The 18664-nt window shown below is 39.9% G+C and overlaps 1 protein-coding gene across 1 annotated transcript in view; it reads left to right on the plus strand.

Moving 5' to 3' along the window:
* cdkal1 (CDK5 regulatory subunit associated protein 1-like 1) overlaps positions 1-15984 on the plus strand; it is a 257115-nt gene extending 241131 nt beyond the window's left edge. The window contains exons 14-15 of the mRNA XM_006795862.3: positions 418-582; positions 14229-15984. Of these exons, the coding sequence (XP_006795925.1) occupies positions 418-582; positions 14229-14390 (327 nt within the window). The 3' untranslated portion in view covers positions 14391-15984. The remainder of the gene's footprint in view (positions 1-417; positions 583-14228) is intronic.
* The last annotated feature ends 2680 nt before the right edge of the window (positions 15985-18664 follow it).

The raw sequence follows: 18664 nt of genomic DNA on the forward strand, positions 1-18664 counted from the left end.
GCCCAGCTGTTCCTGTACTTGTCGACCTTGAGGTCTTCCATAAATGGAACTGAAAGCACTCAGTTGGGGGGGTTTGTTTGTTTTTTTCCGCTGTTGTCGTTGTTGGTTTTTATTATGAAGCCGTGGACTGGCTAAATCAGTATGGAGGCTGACAGATGTAAAGAACCAGGGAACATTATCTGGTGGAGTGGACGGTTATATAGGTCTGCTGTTTTACGTCAGTCACATTAAAGTCTTTGAGTTATCTTCCATGTACTCCACAGAAGGTGACTAAGCGGCAAACAACAAAATTGTATCCATTATATTCTACCTTGAAATTTTAGCAATATGGAGTTGTTAGAATTTTTGCCTTAAAGTGTTTTTTATTTGTGTATTTTTTTTGCAGTGAAGTCAGTTATGATGTCCTCCGATTTGCAGGTGCTGGTACCTAAAAGGGTGGAGTTTAAAGGAAAGATGATTGTGGTGGACGTCTATGAGGCAGGAAAACACTTCATGAAAGGCAAACCAGTTGAGGAAAGTAAGCCGTTCACTCCTTCCATTGCCATGCCGCTTCAGAAAGGAGAGGTGTCTGGTCTGCTGCAGGTAAGCACATACATGCATGCTTACAGTTACAGTAATTAAATTAAAGCCTAGATGTGTCATTGTCTTGTCAGTCACTCATTATGGTGCTATGACATTTTTAAATGGATGCACAAACAGATATCGTCTTTCAAATATTCATATATACCTTGAACAAAAACACACTTCAAAAAATGAAGAACACCAGGTGATCACAGTATAACACAATATAAGGTAAACCTCAGAGATGTCAGTGTGTCAAGTTACAAAGTATAAATCACTGTGAGTCCATTATCCCTGCTCTGGTGCAAATAAAAATGACAAGTCCACTGGAGAGGCAAAAACAACACAACTCCCAAAAAGGGAGGTTTTGTGCATGTTGGCTACAGATCAGTGCTCTCTCCTTCTCCCTCCTGACTAATTTCTCTCTACTTTCGCTTTAGGCTAGTGTGTCCATGTGACCATACCTACAGCCCATTCAGGCTGCACAAGCAGACCTGCTCCTCCAGGATTGCACTTCTGCACATGCCTTCACAAGAAGTTTTGTGTCTCAGCACAGTCTCAGGAGTGTGAAGGAGAGCTGAACATGACCATAGAAGGGCACTGAGCCAGCAACAAGGCATGGTATCTGCTGCTTTATGTGATGAGAAACAGGAGGAGACATAAAATGCATGCAGCAGGCTACTTGTGCATGTTTCTACTCAGCCTATCAGAATCGGCCTCCGTGAGGGTGGCATGAGGGTTCTTGGTCCTTTATTATGATCTGTGCACAGGAGTGCTCACTGCACGGTGCGAATACGTACGCAGCACCGTATGCTAACACAGTAGGTTACATGTGTGCATGTTACTGAAGAATTTTGTAGGGTTGTGGTAGAGCTCCTCCTGCTCCTCCTTGTACAAAAGAGCAGATTTGGGTCTTGGTGCTTGGTTGATGCACTTTTACAGACCTGTCCAGCTGTTCTTGTGTACAGTATTTACCCCCTATTCTTGAGACTGTGCTGGGAGACACAAAAAGCTTCTTGCGCCAATGAAAATGTCCTACTGCAAGAAGTGGAACACCTGTGCAATGTGAATGGGTTGCAGGTACTTTCCCATAATACCAAGAATGACAAGAAAAGTAACAATGGTCTATGGCTCCAAAGACATTCTCTTTTTTTATTTTATTTTTGGAGGTTTTGTTGTTGAGCCTCCTGTGCAACTGCTGTCACTTTAATTTGCACCAAAGCAGGTGAAAGTGACTTCCAGAGTGGACACATTTATATCCCTGAAGTTTAACTGACTCCACGATATACTTTGACGATCCAGTGTTCCCTTTTATTAAGACCACTTCACATGATGTGGTACTACTGGTTCCTGTTCTAATAGCCACTTGGTGGATAGTGCTCTGAACCAATCGGCTACAGCATCTCGGGAACAAGGTTTGTAGGTTGCTCTTTGTAAGCTACACTGTAAGCAAACTGATAGCTGTCCAAGGTGGAACAAATAGTGAACCTGAGACGGTGAGTTGTGTTGGAAGCGAATGTAATGTGCAGCAGGTACACCTAACAGATAATTACAGTCGCAAAAAAACGTTTAAAAAATCAGGATTAGGATGCATTCATTGCTCATAAAGTGTGGTGTGGACTTCATCTTACACTCAGTTCTTTATGTATTTTGCAAATCAGATGACGGTTATATATTGTATCAGCAGTAAGTACAGAAATCTTGGTCTGCAAACTCTTTCTTGTGACTATGCATGTATTTGATCAAATACTGGGGACTTGTCTTTTTCAATTAGTGAGAGGATCTATCTCTCACTCTGTGCACTTTCTTTATCAAAACTATTAAAATTTTGTTTACAACAGGCTATTCAAATTGTGTGCACTCAGCATCTGAGTCAGGTGTGTATTTATGTTTGTCCATAATTTGAATCCATGCTCAGTCCTGTAGTTTAGGAAGAAGCCCCAGTGTATCATCCGTGAGATAAGTAATTTCAGATAAGCTGCAGGCCGGCTAAACTGTCCTTTTCAACACACACACACACACACACACACGCGCGCGCACATGTACACACAAAACCATGTTAATGTATCTGTTTCACTGCATGTTATTTTTCACTCTGACTAGCTATAGCTTATAGCTCAGGACATGGAGCCACAGAGCAGAATATGATACACTTTCTAATTTCACACTCCATCAGCCTTTACTGCCAGACGTAGAGGGAGGGGAAGAAAGGAACAGACAGAGACATGGTGGGAGGGGGCATGGATGAAGAGGAAAGCAAGCAGAAAGAGAAATGGAGAGCAGAAACTGAGATAAAAAAGAGAGGGAAAAGAAGGATTTCACAGGAAGCCAAGTGGCACGTCACTCAGCAGTAAAAAGTTCAGAAGAGGAGACTAGGCCTTGTAAAACTACTAGCTTTATGAATCCCGCAGGTCATCCAGCACACATGCATTCGCCCCTCACCCAGCTTCATTCTCAAACACTCGCAGTCTTCCAAAAGAAAATCTTACACAATAATCCAGGCCTTATTTTGTTGGGCACTGAAGAAACATGTGGATTGCCCATAAATTCATACACACACATCCGATCACACTTCAAGATAGATGAACCAAAATCACCTCAGGCAGCACTAAAAGAAAATGAAAAAACAAAAAAACAACACACCAGCAGTCCCTTCAAATGAAACGATGAGCCTGTATAGAGCCAGTTTACCAAACGTCTACTGGTAACTTGTTTTCTCGAAAACCTCTGTAGAGGAGGCAGTTACACTCCAGCATCCCTGAGCTTGATTAAACTCAGATTCATGGAACTTTGACTCATTTTAATGAGACGGGCACTGTTAGATGTCCATACTTGATCGTTATCACTAAGTAATGGTTAAAAACAAACAGGGCTGCACATATATATAAATGGTGTAAATAGTGCAACACAGACTAATTGTGGGTCGATCGTACTAACTTTTGGAAATATTCACATATTGAATGCCTATTCAGATCCAGTAACAACCCAGCACTCTACCTGCACTCTGTTTTTCATGCTTAATGGGCAAATACATATATTTCCAGCTATTCTCTTACCCAAGGTGAAATTCTGGAATTTTTTTAAGGTGAGAAGGGAGATAAGGTCAACGAGAAGTAGAAGAGAATTTATGTTAAGAGGTTGAGTTTGACAGAAGGAAGAAGAGAGAATCTTTTGGAATTGCAATAGCTGAATAGGAAACATTGATTTAATATCCCTTTGCAAGCAAAACTGATGCTGTGAAGGTTTTTGAGTTTGACTGTTTTGACTGTCTTGATTTGCTGGTACTTTAGCAAGTCAAGGACTTAACAAATGAAAACAAAATGTAGAGAATTTATTTGGTGAAGTATTAAATGAACTGAAGGAAGACAACTAAGAAGTCAAGCTAAAAGACAAACAGGGGCAAACATTAGTGTTTGTCTTAATTAAATATTGTGTCTGAACTTGAAAAGTTCCGTTTATGCTCCTCTGCTTTCCATGGTGTATTTGCAATTAAGCACTGAGTTATATTAAGTAAAATCTCCAGTGATGCTGACGATCTGCAATCCTGATGACCTGCATTGTCAGCTCTTAATGGTACTGAGTTGCACTTAAGCGGAGCGTAGTAATCGACCTAGTCTCTGGGAAAAACAATAGTATCTGGAAAAGACCGGCTTATTGTACGAGTATACAAAATGTTTTCCTATTTTGTTGAGTCTATTAAAAATTCCAAAGTTAAGAAAAAACATATATAAATATAGCAGGTGAACAGTATCTGAAAGCTATATCCTTTATAAATCCACTAAATGCCTGACACAGGACCCGAGAGATGCATCTTTCATTTCACTTGATACAGTTGACCTACTGTTCACTGAAGCCTCATCAGAAGTGGTTTCAAGAAGCCATTCTGTAAGAAACAGCAATGGGGAAAAGGGCTGAGGTAGAAGCACAGTGGCAGCAGGTGGAGTTAGTTATGGAGTGATTAATTAAAATTTGGAATTTTTAGGTTCACATTGTTTTCAATATGTACAAATGAGGTCGAGAGAGAGGTGCAACAGTGAGTGTCTGCAGCTGAGTCCACTGCAGAAAAAGGTGGAGTATGAGACGAACGAGTGATTGCGGTAAGGCGCATATTCACTCCTGTGTCTTGTGGCAGGGTCTATATTTGCAGGCTTGTGGCAAAAGGAAAAAAAGAGCAGGATAAGAGACTGTGTGTGATGACGTGCATGATAGCTGGATGGCTGATAGAAGGAAAGAATCTGAGCTTTGTCATTTCATCTAAGATGCAGAGGCAAAAAATGTAAAATGTAAGGCAAAAAAAACCAAGAAAAAGAAAGTGGCAGATAAGTGGATGGTTGGGATCGGCAGGGGAGAGGACTGAGGTCTGTAATGTCCAAAGTGAGATATCTTTCATGTCAGAAATGGAGAGTAATGAATGCGCAAAAGCCAGCATGTAGTGATGTGTGTGAGGCCAAAGCGTCATGGCCAGATGGATAGATGGATGCATTTATAGAAGAATAGGATATGAAAGCTTGCGTGGATAGCTGGGGAAAAAGCGACAGATGTGACAGATATGGATGAATGTGGCTTAGTTGCCCAAAACTGGTGAATGAGTTGGTTTAATAGGTGCAGAGATGTGTGAATATATCAACAATGTATTACAGTTATGGATGGATGAGTAATGTGATTAATAGTGATCCAAAAGCATCCCCAAATTGTTTTGCAAAGAATGTGTCTGTGACGATGCTTTTATGGACCAGATGAGGCAAAATCCACAGAAAACACAAAACCTCTGTTGGACGTTTTGGTTTTATTGTGTAACTAATGCCAAAGTGTAGTAAATTGTGTTTTCTTGCTTTAAACACTGGACAAGAAACACTTTTGATTTTCTACAGAGAGAGGAAGAGCATCACTTTATGTATAGATCTTTTTGTGTGTATTGTTGAACCTCCTGTCAGCCACCTTAAGATCTATAAACTGCTAAGTGTGCTTTTTTTCCACCGTGTAATAAAAAGCATTAATGACACCATACTTTTTCTTTTATTGAGATGGATCACATCTTCCTCCTGTCTCCCAGTCTCTCGCTCTCTCTCTCTGTTACTCTCTCTACACCTGTTAGTCCTTCATTCACAGAAATAGCACTTTCAACATGAGAGGAAGGACAGTAATGAGTCTTTTGGTGAGACACAATAGCAAAGAAAGCACATCATGGTGAAGGAAAAAGTTTCTTCACCAGTCCTCATCTGCAGACGAAATTAAATGATGGGAAGGGGTTGAATGAGAGACACAGAGAGAGCGAGAGACTGGAAAATAAAGCAGGAATGATGGCGAGAGAGTGAGTGAGATGGAGAGATCAAGACTCAGAGAAGCAGCTTGGAGTGCCATATAATAATCAGCTCTTTTCACAGCATATTTCCTCAAGAAGACCAAGAGAATAGAGAGGGAGAAGAAAACTGCTCTGCTCCCTCAAGAGAGTAAATTGACAGCTTGTATGGAAGCAGAATGTAAAAGGGAGAGATCTGGAGGAGGGAAAGAGGGAAGAATCTAGGTAGTGAACAATGTTCCTCCATAACCACAAATTGGCAGGATAACAGAAATGGAGTTGAAATTTGCCAGCTTTTTCTCTCTCTCCTTTACGTTCGATGTAAATTCCCAGCAAGAGAAGGCATCTGGTCAGTTTGCAGTTTTTGAAATACATCTTCTAAATGCAACTAGAAAAACGGGGTTTTAGTACAGAGCGTGTGGGTGGGATTGCCTTTGCTTTGCATCATAGTGTTTATAGTACGTAAACTCGGACACACTTGCATATAGCAGCAGTCAATGGTAAAGGAAAGCTTATACACACATGTTGATTATTATACGTGCACATTTCTAAGCACATACTTACTTATGCTGTCTTCCCCCAGTGTGCCTGGCAGACTCTGACTGGCCGCGGGCTGTATGAGGTGCTTCTTTTACACACACGCAATCATCACATAAACAAAACAGAAGCAGTGGTGATGCACACAGACACGGAGCTCGCACAAAAGTCAGTATTTCTCTGTAGGAGTTCATTTTCCTTTATTTGTTCCTCCGGACTGACGTGCAATTGTTGTGAGTTCTTGCTTTGATGTTGCGTTATGCTCACGTGTTGTCATCTGCTTTGTCAAGAAAGAAGCCAAAATCAAAGATCGGGATGTAATTTTCTGGTCAGGGAACGGTTAATCCTCTGAAATTGGTCTATTTTTAAACCTTATATTTAAAATGTCAAAGGGTTTTGCTTGGCCTTTGCTCCACTTTGTTTACTCTAATAGCAGATCATTTGTTTTGCCTTGAAAACAGCAGGGATCGTTATTTTTAAGCATTTCGTTTAGCGTGTCAAGTTACATTACAGCGGCTCCACTTTAGAGCCAAATGTTACGCCATCAAAATATCAGTCGGGTGTGTTTTCTCTGTTCCAGCCTGACATGTCAGATTGCATTGCAAATCCTCATTCTGCCTCATAATGTTAAAGAGTTCAAACGGCTTTTAATATTTGAACCACGGGTAGAAAAAGTAAATGCAAAAACGAAATGAACACCTAAATCAGTTTGTGTGAACGAGGAATGATCTGTTCACATTAGAGCAGTCTTTATGTTTTAGCATGCTTTCATAGCCATAACCAAGCGTGGGCATTGTAAACAAACACCACTACATTTTTAAATGTCTCATCCGTGTCTTGTGTTTTATTTATAAGTGTGTCCTCCTCTTGAGCTTGGCGTGTCATTTCGGTGTTACAGACGCTGCATAGAAAAGGATTACTGATCACCTTTTATCCTATGATGCAATCTTTCTGTCCAGATAGAAAGCGTTTCTTCCAGGATGACAGAGCACAAGGCAGAAGTGGGGGTGGGGGGGGCAGAAGGCAATGATTTGATGGCAGTAATATGTGTCAAAAAGTTGATTTGTCCATTTTTTATTTGTATTTTACACAGCGACCCAACAAGTTCATTTATGTGAGAGCTATTAACTACTTTAACTGTTTTCTTTTTTTGGAAATGTAAAACAGAATATACTAAAACCATAAAATAATGCAAGTGGATATATGTAGTGGACACAAGGAATGCAAATTAGTACAAAGACTGAGAGACGTCAGTGCTAAGACAGCACAGTCAAATAGATAAAAACACAGAGAAATTAAAGAAATATCTTTATCAAACTGACAACTTAATGTAGCACCAATGATAACTTGAGCAATTGAGCAATCAAGCTACACTTTCTGACATGTCAGCTCGTTTTCCAACACCACTAACAAGTCCAGCATCTTCAAAAGCTATAAAGCATTGAACAGCAAGGTGGTTAGAGCATTATCCCAGCCCATCTTTTATTCTGTCTTTTTCTCCCCCCAACAAGAAAACATTCCCAAAACACCACTCGTGCTCTTGTCTTTTCTTTTGGCATGTTGTTTTCACCCTTTTCATGGAAACTGGCATATTTCTCTTGTGCGTTCTCTTTTTAGTGCTAGTCTTTTCACTTTAACACGGACCTTTTATCCCACCATTTGCTCATTTAAAATTGATGTGTGTATCTGCAAATGCTATTTTGCTGTTATGTCTGTGTACTTTTCCAAGTACCTGAAAACATGTGCCTCTTCCCCCGTTTGTCTGTGTGTGACTGCCTGCCATGTGTTTGATCAGTCATGTGTTTGCACACCCAACACTATAGTGTAGCACATGTAGTGCTCTTCTGTATTTAGTTACAGTAACTGTAAACTGTGCAAACCGTATGTGTTTGTGTCTCTTTGTGAGCAAGTGTTGTATACACTCTATACAAGCAATGACTGTATGAAGACCAAGATGTGTGTGTCATGGTGTTTTAATGACAAGTTATCATTAGCACTGCAGTGATAGAAGCTGGTTAGGACTTGAGTGTCCGTACCAAATCTCTTGAGATCATTTTGATTAAAGTTAATGTCTATTAGAGTGGTAATTATGTTACAAATTGCATTCCAATACAAATTGTTTGCTTGGACACTAGTCCTTCTGACAATTTACTATACAACACTGGAAACAAACAACACAATTAAAAAAACACACACATAAAAATCACATCACAGCAAACTCTTACCTTTAGTGTTGAAAACACTGTTTTATAGACTGTTTTTAGAATAGAACTGATTAGTTTCCATTGATTGGCTGTGATTTTCTGAGCCATAGTGGGATAAAAGTGAGTCTGCACAAAAGCCAAATACAGTTTGACAGTGACAGTTTTTACACTGAGGGATTGTGGTGTTCAGGCCTTTCTTAAGAGGTTCACTCAAAAGTAATGGGGCAGATTAGCATAAACGAACAAAACACTGAGTTGACTAAGCAGTTTATAAATTGATGGACTGATTGATGTATCGCCCATCAAGAGTCCTTTGGAGGCAAAGGCTACTTTAAGTGTGGTACTCACTTAAAGGCCTGAAGTGCAGTTATCCACTGTGGAAAGTTGATTTATTGATATAAATGATGACATTTTGACTAGAGAGTATAGATATCAGTAATAACACAATAAAATAACCTCCAGAATTGATGGCAAAATGTCAAAAGTGAATGGCTAACTTTAACCAAGTTTGAATAGAAGTAAATGCTAAAAGTTGACTAGTAATAGTTTAGTTACAGAAAGCTTGTCAAGAAATAGCTTCATTATCAGTAGTGGTGATTTGCAGACATTTTTTAGTAAGAATTACGGTTTCCCCTGGGGTTGGGAGCTTGGCAAAGGCAGGAGGGTCACACTACACTGCCAGCCCTCAGGAGCATAGCTGTTAGTGCTCTAGCTTTGCTAGACTTTCATACATTAGGGTAAATCACTCTTTCCATCTTTGGTTTTAGGTTAATGACCTTTTGGTGAGAAAAAGAAAAATTTGCAATTCCTCCTTTTTCCCCCGACTGTCCCTATTTCCTGTTGTAAATACAGCTACAGCACACTGTGATTGTCATTATGGCTTTGTTGAATCAGCCGTGACTAAGGAGCCTGTTACAGTATCTGTTTATACGCGCACGCACCAACTTCCATGGTCTGTGTGTGTCTAGAGTGACACTGACAGCTGGTGAGGATCATGTGAGAAATGTGACCATTGTGCACTGTGCTTCCTGGCTCTCGTGATGTGTTGTGCATTTCACAGTGTGTGTTTTTGTGCGAATATGTCAGTGTATTGGCAAAGGCTGCAGCAGACGCGCAGGCAGATTTTGTTTTAAAAAAGGTGCATATGTGGAACTGGAGCAAGAGTTTTCGTTTTCTGTTTTTTTTTTTTTCCCCCACTCGCTCTCTCTTTCTTTTTCTCCAAGAAACAGACATTTGAGAAGCCTTAGACCTTGAGGGAAAAGTATCTAGCTGTGCTAGCCAGTCTGTACTCCTGGTGTAGTGTTAGATGATTTTCAGGGGGATTATTTTGCTGTGTTTTACTGCTGTGAGCAGAGAGACAGACATTATCTACCACAGGTCTCCACATGTACACACACACTCACTCACAAATGCCAGCTGTCTTTCTCACAGAAATGCACAAACTCAGCATGCCAGCTAGCAGGTGGTAAACTATCACTGAAAGCCACATCTCTTTTTTTTGGGGGGGGGGGCTCCCTTTCTTGTGCTTCTCATTTCTTCTCAGTTTTTCCTTCTCTCCTCTCTGCTCTTCTGCTCCGCTGCTTCCTACTGTGCTGACACGCACCTACTGGCACTTGGATTTTCACTTATCCCTCTTACTAGTAATAGATTTTCGACTGTAGTGTTCAGTGTCTCTTCTGGCACCCCATTGTTAAAAGACACCTGCAGAGAGACAGATAAATAGAAGCATAGAGAAGAAGGTGGTGGACTTGGCCCACAGCATATTTATTTCTCTTGCATTAGTCCTTTACGCTTTATAAACTTCTTCTTTTGTCACAGTGGTAATTAAATATTTACTTTGTCTTGTAACTTTTTCCTCATCTGCCATGTCTTTTCTTTTAAAACCTATCCGTGACAGGAGGATGACCCACGCACCCGCCGTTGCAAGGTGACGGGTCTTTATTGATAAGGGTTTTTTGGGCACACACGCTTATCAGCTGCCCTCTCTGCCCGGTGTGGTATGCACCGCAAAACTATCACTACTATCCCTAATAATACTATATTACCATACTAACAATACTTAGCATTTATCTTCATAGAAAAGAACTTTATAAATATGATGTTCTGGATGAGAGAGGATGGGCGATCCAAATCTGAATGAGGTTCATCCATCATGATGCAATTCTCACAGTCATGAGGCTCAGTGGCAAGCGTGTCTTGCCACTGAGCCTGAATGCACCTTTATTGTTTTCAAGCATCTTTAAAAACAAAACAGCGTATCACTTTGCCATTAGGGAGTCAAGCTGTGATCCTAACATTAAGCGAATGTGGATGCGTCAGCTAGACGACTGTTACAGATTCTCTCTCGACTCATTGTCTGAAGTTACTGTAAGTGACTTAGAGATGTGTCACCTAGGCGTTGTCGGTTATAGTATCCATTCACCATTGTGTGCCCGTAACAGAGGAACCCATTCATGACAGTGTGTTCAGGAAAAGAGTGGGTGGCAAGGTAGCATTCACAACCTCCAGCAAGTAGAGGGGAGCGAGAGTAATGCGGAGGATAGAGAGGTAGAGGACAAGACACTGTGCAGCTGCTCACTCACGCAGCCATGTGCGTGCAAGACGTGTAGGCGTGCAGCGATGCTCAGTTTCATATGAATGTATAGTGTACATGCAGGTGTTTGTAGTCAACAAAGTTTGCCATTGTTTTGCTTTCAGTCCTTGGGTAAAAATATCTTAGTATGTTTGTATGTAAAGTGTGAGTTTCTGTAGTCTCTTTTTATTTTGGAATTTTTCTTTGTTGGCCTAAAAACAAAAGCTTGAAAGGTACAGAAAATTGGAAACACCACATATTACGTGTTAAAGAGACGTGGAATATGAAGATGATGGCATATTTAAAAGCAACGTACATGAACAAGGACATTTGGATCGATTGTCTCCCCGTTTTCCTCTTCTTGCAATTTGTTTAAGGCTGAAATTAAAAGTACCACACCGTGAAGGATTATTTATTTATAAATCAATCAATTAATTAGCCTAGCTTCAAATCACACCTAAGGTCTCCGTTCTCATACATTACGATAAAATCATATAAATGTGTAATCAAACAGAATGGTGATCAATGATGGTGGGTGGAGGCCAGAGAGAAATTGGGCTAGTGATTAATAGTCAGTGTTACTAACTGAATTATTACAGCTATCAAGGCCTGAAACGAGTTTTTGATGTTTTTCTCGCCACAAACTGCATTTTTGAACGTCACATGATCATGTACATTGTTGAAATGTTTCATGGCAAACATGGAAATTGCTAAATCTAACTTTTAAAAAATGCTTTGAATCAGGAGTGGATAACCTGACTAAAATAATGAGATAACAAATGTAAATGAAGGACTGCACGCTGAACATATATTACATATTTAAATATTTAAATATTAGAAATCAGTCTAACGTAAAGGTGTCAAACTCTGGCCGCAGGCCAAATTTGGCCTGCAGCCTAATTACATTTGGCCTGCGAAGCCATACCAAATTATTATTAGAGCTGGCCTGCTGGTATTATACAGCTAATATGTATATTGTTTAGTATTAAGCTTTGCTTGTTCCATATTCAGTTTTCAGAAAAACTTGTTTGAGTCCATAAGAAGAGATTCATTCTTAAATCTGGAGGAAGATTTTTTTTTTTCAATAAATATTAATGTTAGCCCGCGACCTTGTTCCAGTTTTGAATTTTGGCCCACTTTGTATTTGAGTTTGACACCCCTGGTCTAACGGATGAACGCCTTTTATGAACATTCACAAAATATTGAAATGCTACAATCAGACAGTAGTTGGAGACTGCAGCACGACCAAAACTTTTGCAGTCGTGTGCAATGAACTTGCACTGTTGCTACCTTTGAAATGGTTTCTTCAACAACAGGGACCAGGTCTGACCACTCAAAAGTGGTCAGGCTGGCATGTCTTTGCATTCTGTCTGTGATAATATAGTTAATTAAACTGGTGAAACTTGCAAATCTATTGCCGTCTATATACAGACATTAAGTACTTGTATTCGCCACAAATAGTGACGTAATTGCTCCAGGACAGCAGTTTAACTGCAAAATGACATAACTGTTTGGCAACCTTACTTTTGTATAGCAATGTAATTGGAATACAACCAGTTGGCAACCAGCTAAGTCGAGTCCACTGCTGCAGAGATGTGGTGACGAGTTGGGCTCATCCGTGCAGGCTGACTCAGACTAATGGCAACGTGTTGGCAATCTGTCTCAGATTCATTGCAGTTGGTACAAATTGGACTGAGATTGTTTGGAGACAAGTTTCCTCCCACCGGGTCACCTCTGCTGTCATCTTGCAATCATAAGTGTTTTCGCAGAGGTTGAGTGTAGCAGTAGTTGTGTTGACCAGAGGTTTAGGGTGTTGAGGTCTGAGCCATATTGTATATCACCATTGTTATCAACATCAAATTTACTAACATGTTGCCAATTGTCTGATTATACAGCACTGTATGTGCCACTGATGAAGAACACTGCAGACTTAAATAACAGAACCAGACTATCTGTAGCCATTTGCTTCAGCATTCTTGGCTTAATGCTTCCTCTTATTGATTTTAGAAAGTTGCTTTGTTCTTGATTTTAGGATCTTGATATTGTAGGCTGAATTGATAGCTGTAGCAGAGCAGTATCATTTCACTGTAATACAAATGCAGTCACCGTCTTTTTACCACAGTCTTGCTTCAGCCGTGCCGCTATAACACCATCACATCAGTCTTCTTTCCTCATGTCGATCCAGGCTTCTCTAACTACATAACAGTGCACCTTCTCAACATCAGCTCCATTCAATAGACAGCACTCTGCAGTAATTGGATCACTACAAAACTGCATTAACTGCTTACACAGAGATAATAGCATCATAATTGAAATGCACTCATTTGCATAAGCAAATGGCCAGTTTTATGAATGCTTTCATCCGCAAAGTATTAAAACAAGCACTGCATTTTAAATTCACTTTATTATTGTTTTCCTTTCCACATGAAACTGAGTTCTAGAGAGGAAACAGATGGAGAGAGACAGAAGGTGTAAGGAAGAGACAGCAGTGAGCAAGCAGAGGAAGTGATAAATCCCTGTCATTATCATCATGCCAGCATACCAGCATCCATAGATATATTTCAAAATGTACGCAGTAATCAACACGTATGATCTATGAATGGATTTATTTTTTTTATTTTTTGATATTTCTTTTGGGGCTTGCCTCACATCTGTCCAGTAACTGCAGTTAAATTATTTAGTTGGCTGAAGTGTCATATTCAAAGAAATAGCTTGTGTGCTGTGGAATAGACTCAAAGACAGCTGGGGTTTGGTCCTTAAATGCTCTTCTTTATCTTTTTCACTGTGCTGTCAAGCCTTCTTTGATTTGTGACTGTGGCCAGCTGATTTATTTTAAAGATGATTCCACCATAATTATATACATATACATGATATGAACCGCCTCAGTATCAAGCTCTCTGTGTGTCTGCATAGGAGATGGGTTTTCACATATCACAGATGATGCTAAAATTAAATCATTTAAACTACCAATCGTTATAAATGGTGCAGAAAAAACTCTCTTAACTCTCTGATTTGTGTTGGGATTCTTTTTAATCTGCTTGTTTTCCTCCGACAGGAACAAAAGGTCAATGGCGTCCATGTTTCTGCTCCCACGCCTTCTCCGTGCACCTTCTCCATTGGATCTAATAGTCTGGACAGAGAAATGCTGAAGAAGATTGGGATCGGGCTCGCGCTGGCAGCAGTCATCTTGGCTTATATTGTACAGAGAGTGTACTGAACAATGACTGTTGTGTGCAGTCTTTTTATTGTAATGTCAATACCTTCTCTTGGCAGTCTATCGGCATGGTCAAACGGCTTCACCAAACACCTTTTATACCAGTCTTTTTGGTACAAATAATTCACCAGATTTAGGAGTTCATTTAGAATATTTTTTTAAGTGCTGATTACTTGTGACAGTGACAGTAGAGCCATTTCTTGCTTAGGAAAAAGGTAAAAGTGTGTTTTGTTTAGTTCTTACTGATGGCTACTGGTGCAGCTGTTACACAGATATTCAGTTGATCATACATTCAGGGCTTTACCATCAGTACGAGAGTCTGATCTGTCACTCTGCATCCTTTTAAATTGGACCGTGATTAAGCTTGGTTTATTTCATTTTGTGAAACTGAGTGATGATCTGTGTTATACTTTGATTAAAGTGTGTACAACTTCATTTCACAGTATTTATTTTTGAAAGTGAGACATGAACATATTTTCAGAAAATGAATGTCATTTGTGTTGTTTTAAAATGTTAACCTTATGTTTCATTGTTCAAGAAGTGCTTTGTGTTTAGAGTTTTCCACAATAATTCATAGAATATTTGGCAGAGATGCCAGGCGAACGATTCTTACAGCTGGGATTCATTTATTATTGACACGCATTGTGTCACCACGCACACATTTTACAAGATGTAGTTGTGTGCTTCTAGCATACAAGGTTCCCTATATTCTCCAATAGGCCACCGTCACACAGGTCTAGAGAATGGTGAGAAACCCTCTGGCAACCACAGGCTGCGATAGAAAAATCCGCCACCAGTTGCCAAGTAGTTGCTGGCTGTTGCTGAGTGACATTGATTGCAAAGAGGTATACAGTCCTGCACATCCTTGTAATTTCTTTAGTAACCAGCAAGCAGCCGTTGTCACCTGTAGTTTCCATGGAAGATACCAACTTGTCTCCAAACACACTCTAACTGCTTGCCTAGCAGTAGTGAAACTGTAAAAGTTGCTCCTTTTAAACCTGTTGGTTAAAGGAATAAAGCACAGATTTTACTTTGCATCACACTTTTTCCCACTTTCACTGCTGCTCAGCGACTAGAGTGTTCCGGACATCAATCTAATGCCCGGATAAACTATAGGTGACTATCAATCTGCTAGCAACCAAAGCAAAGAGGTTTTTGGTGCAGCACCCTCTGCAAACAGCAGGGAATACACATTTTCCCAAGCAATCTGTAGTTCCCAGAGGGTTACCAGTTGGTCTCTAGGCATGTGTGGCTGACTTGCAGTGGTATCTAGCTGATTTCCTGCCATGCCAATCTAAATAACGAGAATGATTCCACCTCCATTATTGATTCATAGGGTTCATAATTCACATGTGGACAAAATTCAAATAGTTGGATAGCAGCAGAAATCTCAACTGCACCGATATCCATACTACTGCTGGATTTTACCAAAACTTGCTTGTGTTTTTTTGTTTGTTTAGTTTCCCCCCCTTTCTATAATTCCAGTGTAATTACCCTCCAATACAACTCTCTATACTTAGATTTTTTGGGGGGTGTTGTTGTCCCAACCATCCAGAATTATTAAATAAAGGATAAAATCCATTTGCCATGAGTAAAACTGCCAAAGTGTTGATTGATTCACTGAGTCATTGAATTATTGATTGCTCGGTTGCTGTCATGCATAGAGTTTCCCTGTGTTGCTCTCTAATGTCAGGCTGTTTGGACCTACAGCTGTCCCAGCGCAAGCTCTAAAAACCCCAGACAGTTAATAATGCATGCCCCAATTTATGTGGCGCTTCACTGGCACGTGTCTCCACCAGTATGTCTGTATTTGTGTGTGTGTGTGTGCGCGCCTTGTGCATATTTATTTCTAGTCACTCACTTAGCTTGTTTATGGGCTTGTGTCAAAAGTTGTGTGTGTCAGAAAATGCCTCTGCTGTCTGATGTCTTGTCTGTAGGGTCGTCCTGTGCTTAATTTAGCAGAAAGTCAGCATGTGTGCGTCTCTGTGCGTGCGTGTGTGCGCGCGCATGCTTTAGAACTGACAGGACTCATCGCTCTCTTATTCAAAAAGCCCTCTTGTTAGATATACCACTGCTTGTAGCCTACATACACGCAGGCTTTGTATTATCTAAGTAAATGATGCATGTCACACATTTTGTAGACAAACAGATACAAGCATGCGCTCAGGCTTTTTCTTCCCTAGTTGATGCATATTACATGCACGCACACACATACACTCACAGCATATTGCAGCTTTGTAGTATATAGGCAAATGATGCATGCCAGGCAAACTTGTGCACAAACACAAGCACCAAAGCTTTGTATTACCTGATCAAATGATGCATGTCGTACACACGGACGCACACACTACCTTTTGTATTATGTGATCAAATGATGCGTGTAGCTGTGAAGCTTGTTACATCCATCCAGCAGTGCCCTATATTATTCTGCAGCCATCCATACTGTGCGACAGTTCTTTTGATGCTTTGTAAGCGCATTTCCTGCTTGTGTATGTCAGTAACACTGCATTGTTCTCCAATGAAATATGGATTCAACGACACCCTTTATGTTTAGGAGATCATCACTTACTGTGAAATATTGAGGCGGGAGCCATCCACAGAAGATCATTATTCACTTCGCATCATTCACTTCAGTCGTTTCTAATAAAAGCGGCGGTTTCTGAATTCTTGTCTTACAGTTGCAGCTGTTGTCAATTTGTCATCTGTGATGTCCTCTTGGTTTGAAACGGAGAAACTTTGGACGCAAGACAAATGGAAGGGAGGCTGAACATTAACACACTTTTCGGTGTCGTCTCTCATTTGTTTGTCATCTCAGTTCATTGATCTAAATGCTGTTTGGCCGGCATAAGAAAATGTTTTCAGGGGTATATCAAACTAAGGTCTTCTAATCCAAAATAAAAAAAAATTAAGAGATCTAAGATTCTATATGATCACACTTTAAGTCTTTGTTCTAGAGCTTGACAGTGATTTACTACAGGAAAAGTTACAATTAATATGTAGACCGCAGGGGGAAGAAAGAAGAAAGACGTCTCTGCATTTTCAACTGTACAAGTGGTAGCATGTGGGAGGCCAGCATACGCTCACTGTTTTCATGCTGCTACACAGTATGTCATCCCTTTGCAGCCCAAATTGTTGTGTCTGATAGTGAGTATAGGACCTTTTTTTTTTTTTTCTATCTGTGTAATAATTGATACTCTACTGTGTGTGTGTGTGTGTGTGTGTGTGTATATATATATATATATATATATATATATATATATATATATATATATGTATGTATGTATATATGTATGTATGTATGTATATATGTATGTATGTATGTATATATGTATGTATATATGTATATATGTATGTATGTATGTGTATGTATATGTATGTATGTATGTATGTATGTATGTATGTATGTATATGTATGTATGTATGTATATATATGTATGTATATATTAGGGGTGCAACGATACAACAAAATTCACGGTTCGGTTCGGTTCGATACTTTGGTGTCACGGTTCGATATTTTTTCGATACAAAAAAAATGTTCATGCCTTTTTATTAATTTGTCATTTATTAAATTTTCACGGCACATTCTGCACCACATCTCTGTGCGTTCATCATTTGTTTGAAGCCAGCTCACCTCCTGCAACCACTTTTCCGAGAATACGCGCTTCTTTTGTGGTTCGGACTCCTTCTGACATTTCTTTGGAGGTGGAGGAACTTCACAGTAATTGCTTAAAGGAGCTTCTTCGACATCTTTAAGAGTTCTAAACAAATGTCTGTCCTCTTCCTTAAAATCTTATGTATGCAAACACGCGTTGCAACTTCTTATCTTGTGCGGGTTTTTATTTTGACAGCGAATGCGCACCTGCGGACCACTTATGTGCAGCCCTGGTTATTTAGCTCGTCATATTGCAGCCACAGAAATTCTTATGTCCATGAAACCATAAAGCTGCACTTTCTTTTTGCCTTATAGTCTGATTTGTCATAACCTTTCCGTTTTGTCACTTCTTCACCCTGACCTGTCTTATTTGGCTCAGCAGAACTAAAATATATATCCTGCTGCTTTTACACACGCACTAACATAACGCTCAGCGATTCTCTGCGCGATCAACCTCTCACATGTTTAAGCTGCAGGAGATTTCACTTGTCATGTTTGCATAGTAAGCTAACGATTGATAAGACGATGTCAGAGGAATTGGTGCGCAAATTATCATCACTCACCAATCAGTACTGTCGCTTTCTATACACAGTTCACGCGATTGCAAAGTGAAAGCAAAAAACAA

Source organism: Neolamprologus brichardi, chromosome 11, assembly GCF_056152115.1.
Source record: "Neolamprologus brichardi isolate AB-2024 chromosome 11, ASM5615211v1, whole genome shotgun sequence".
Taxonomy (NCBI): domain Eukaryota; kingdom Metazoa; phylum Chordata; class Actinopteri; order Cichliformes; family Cichlidae; genus Neolamprologus; species Neolamprologus brichardi.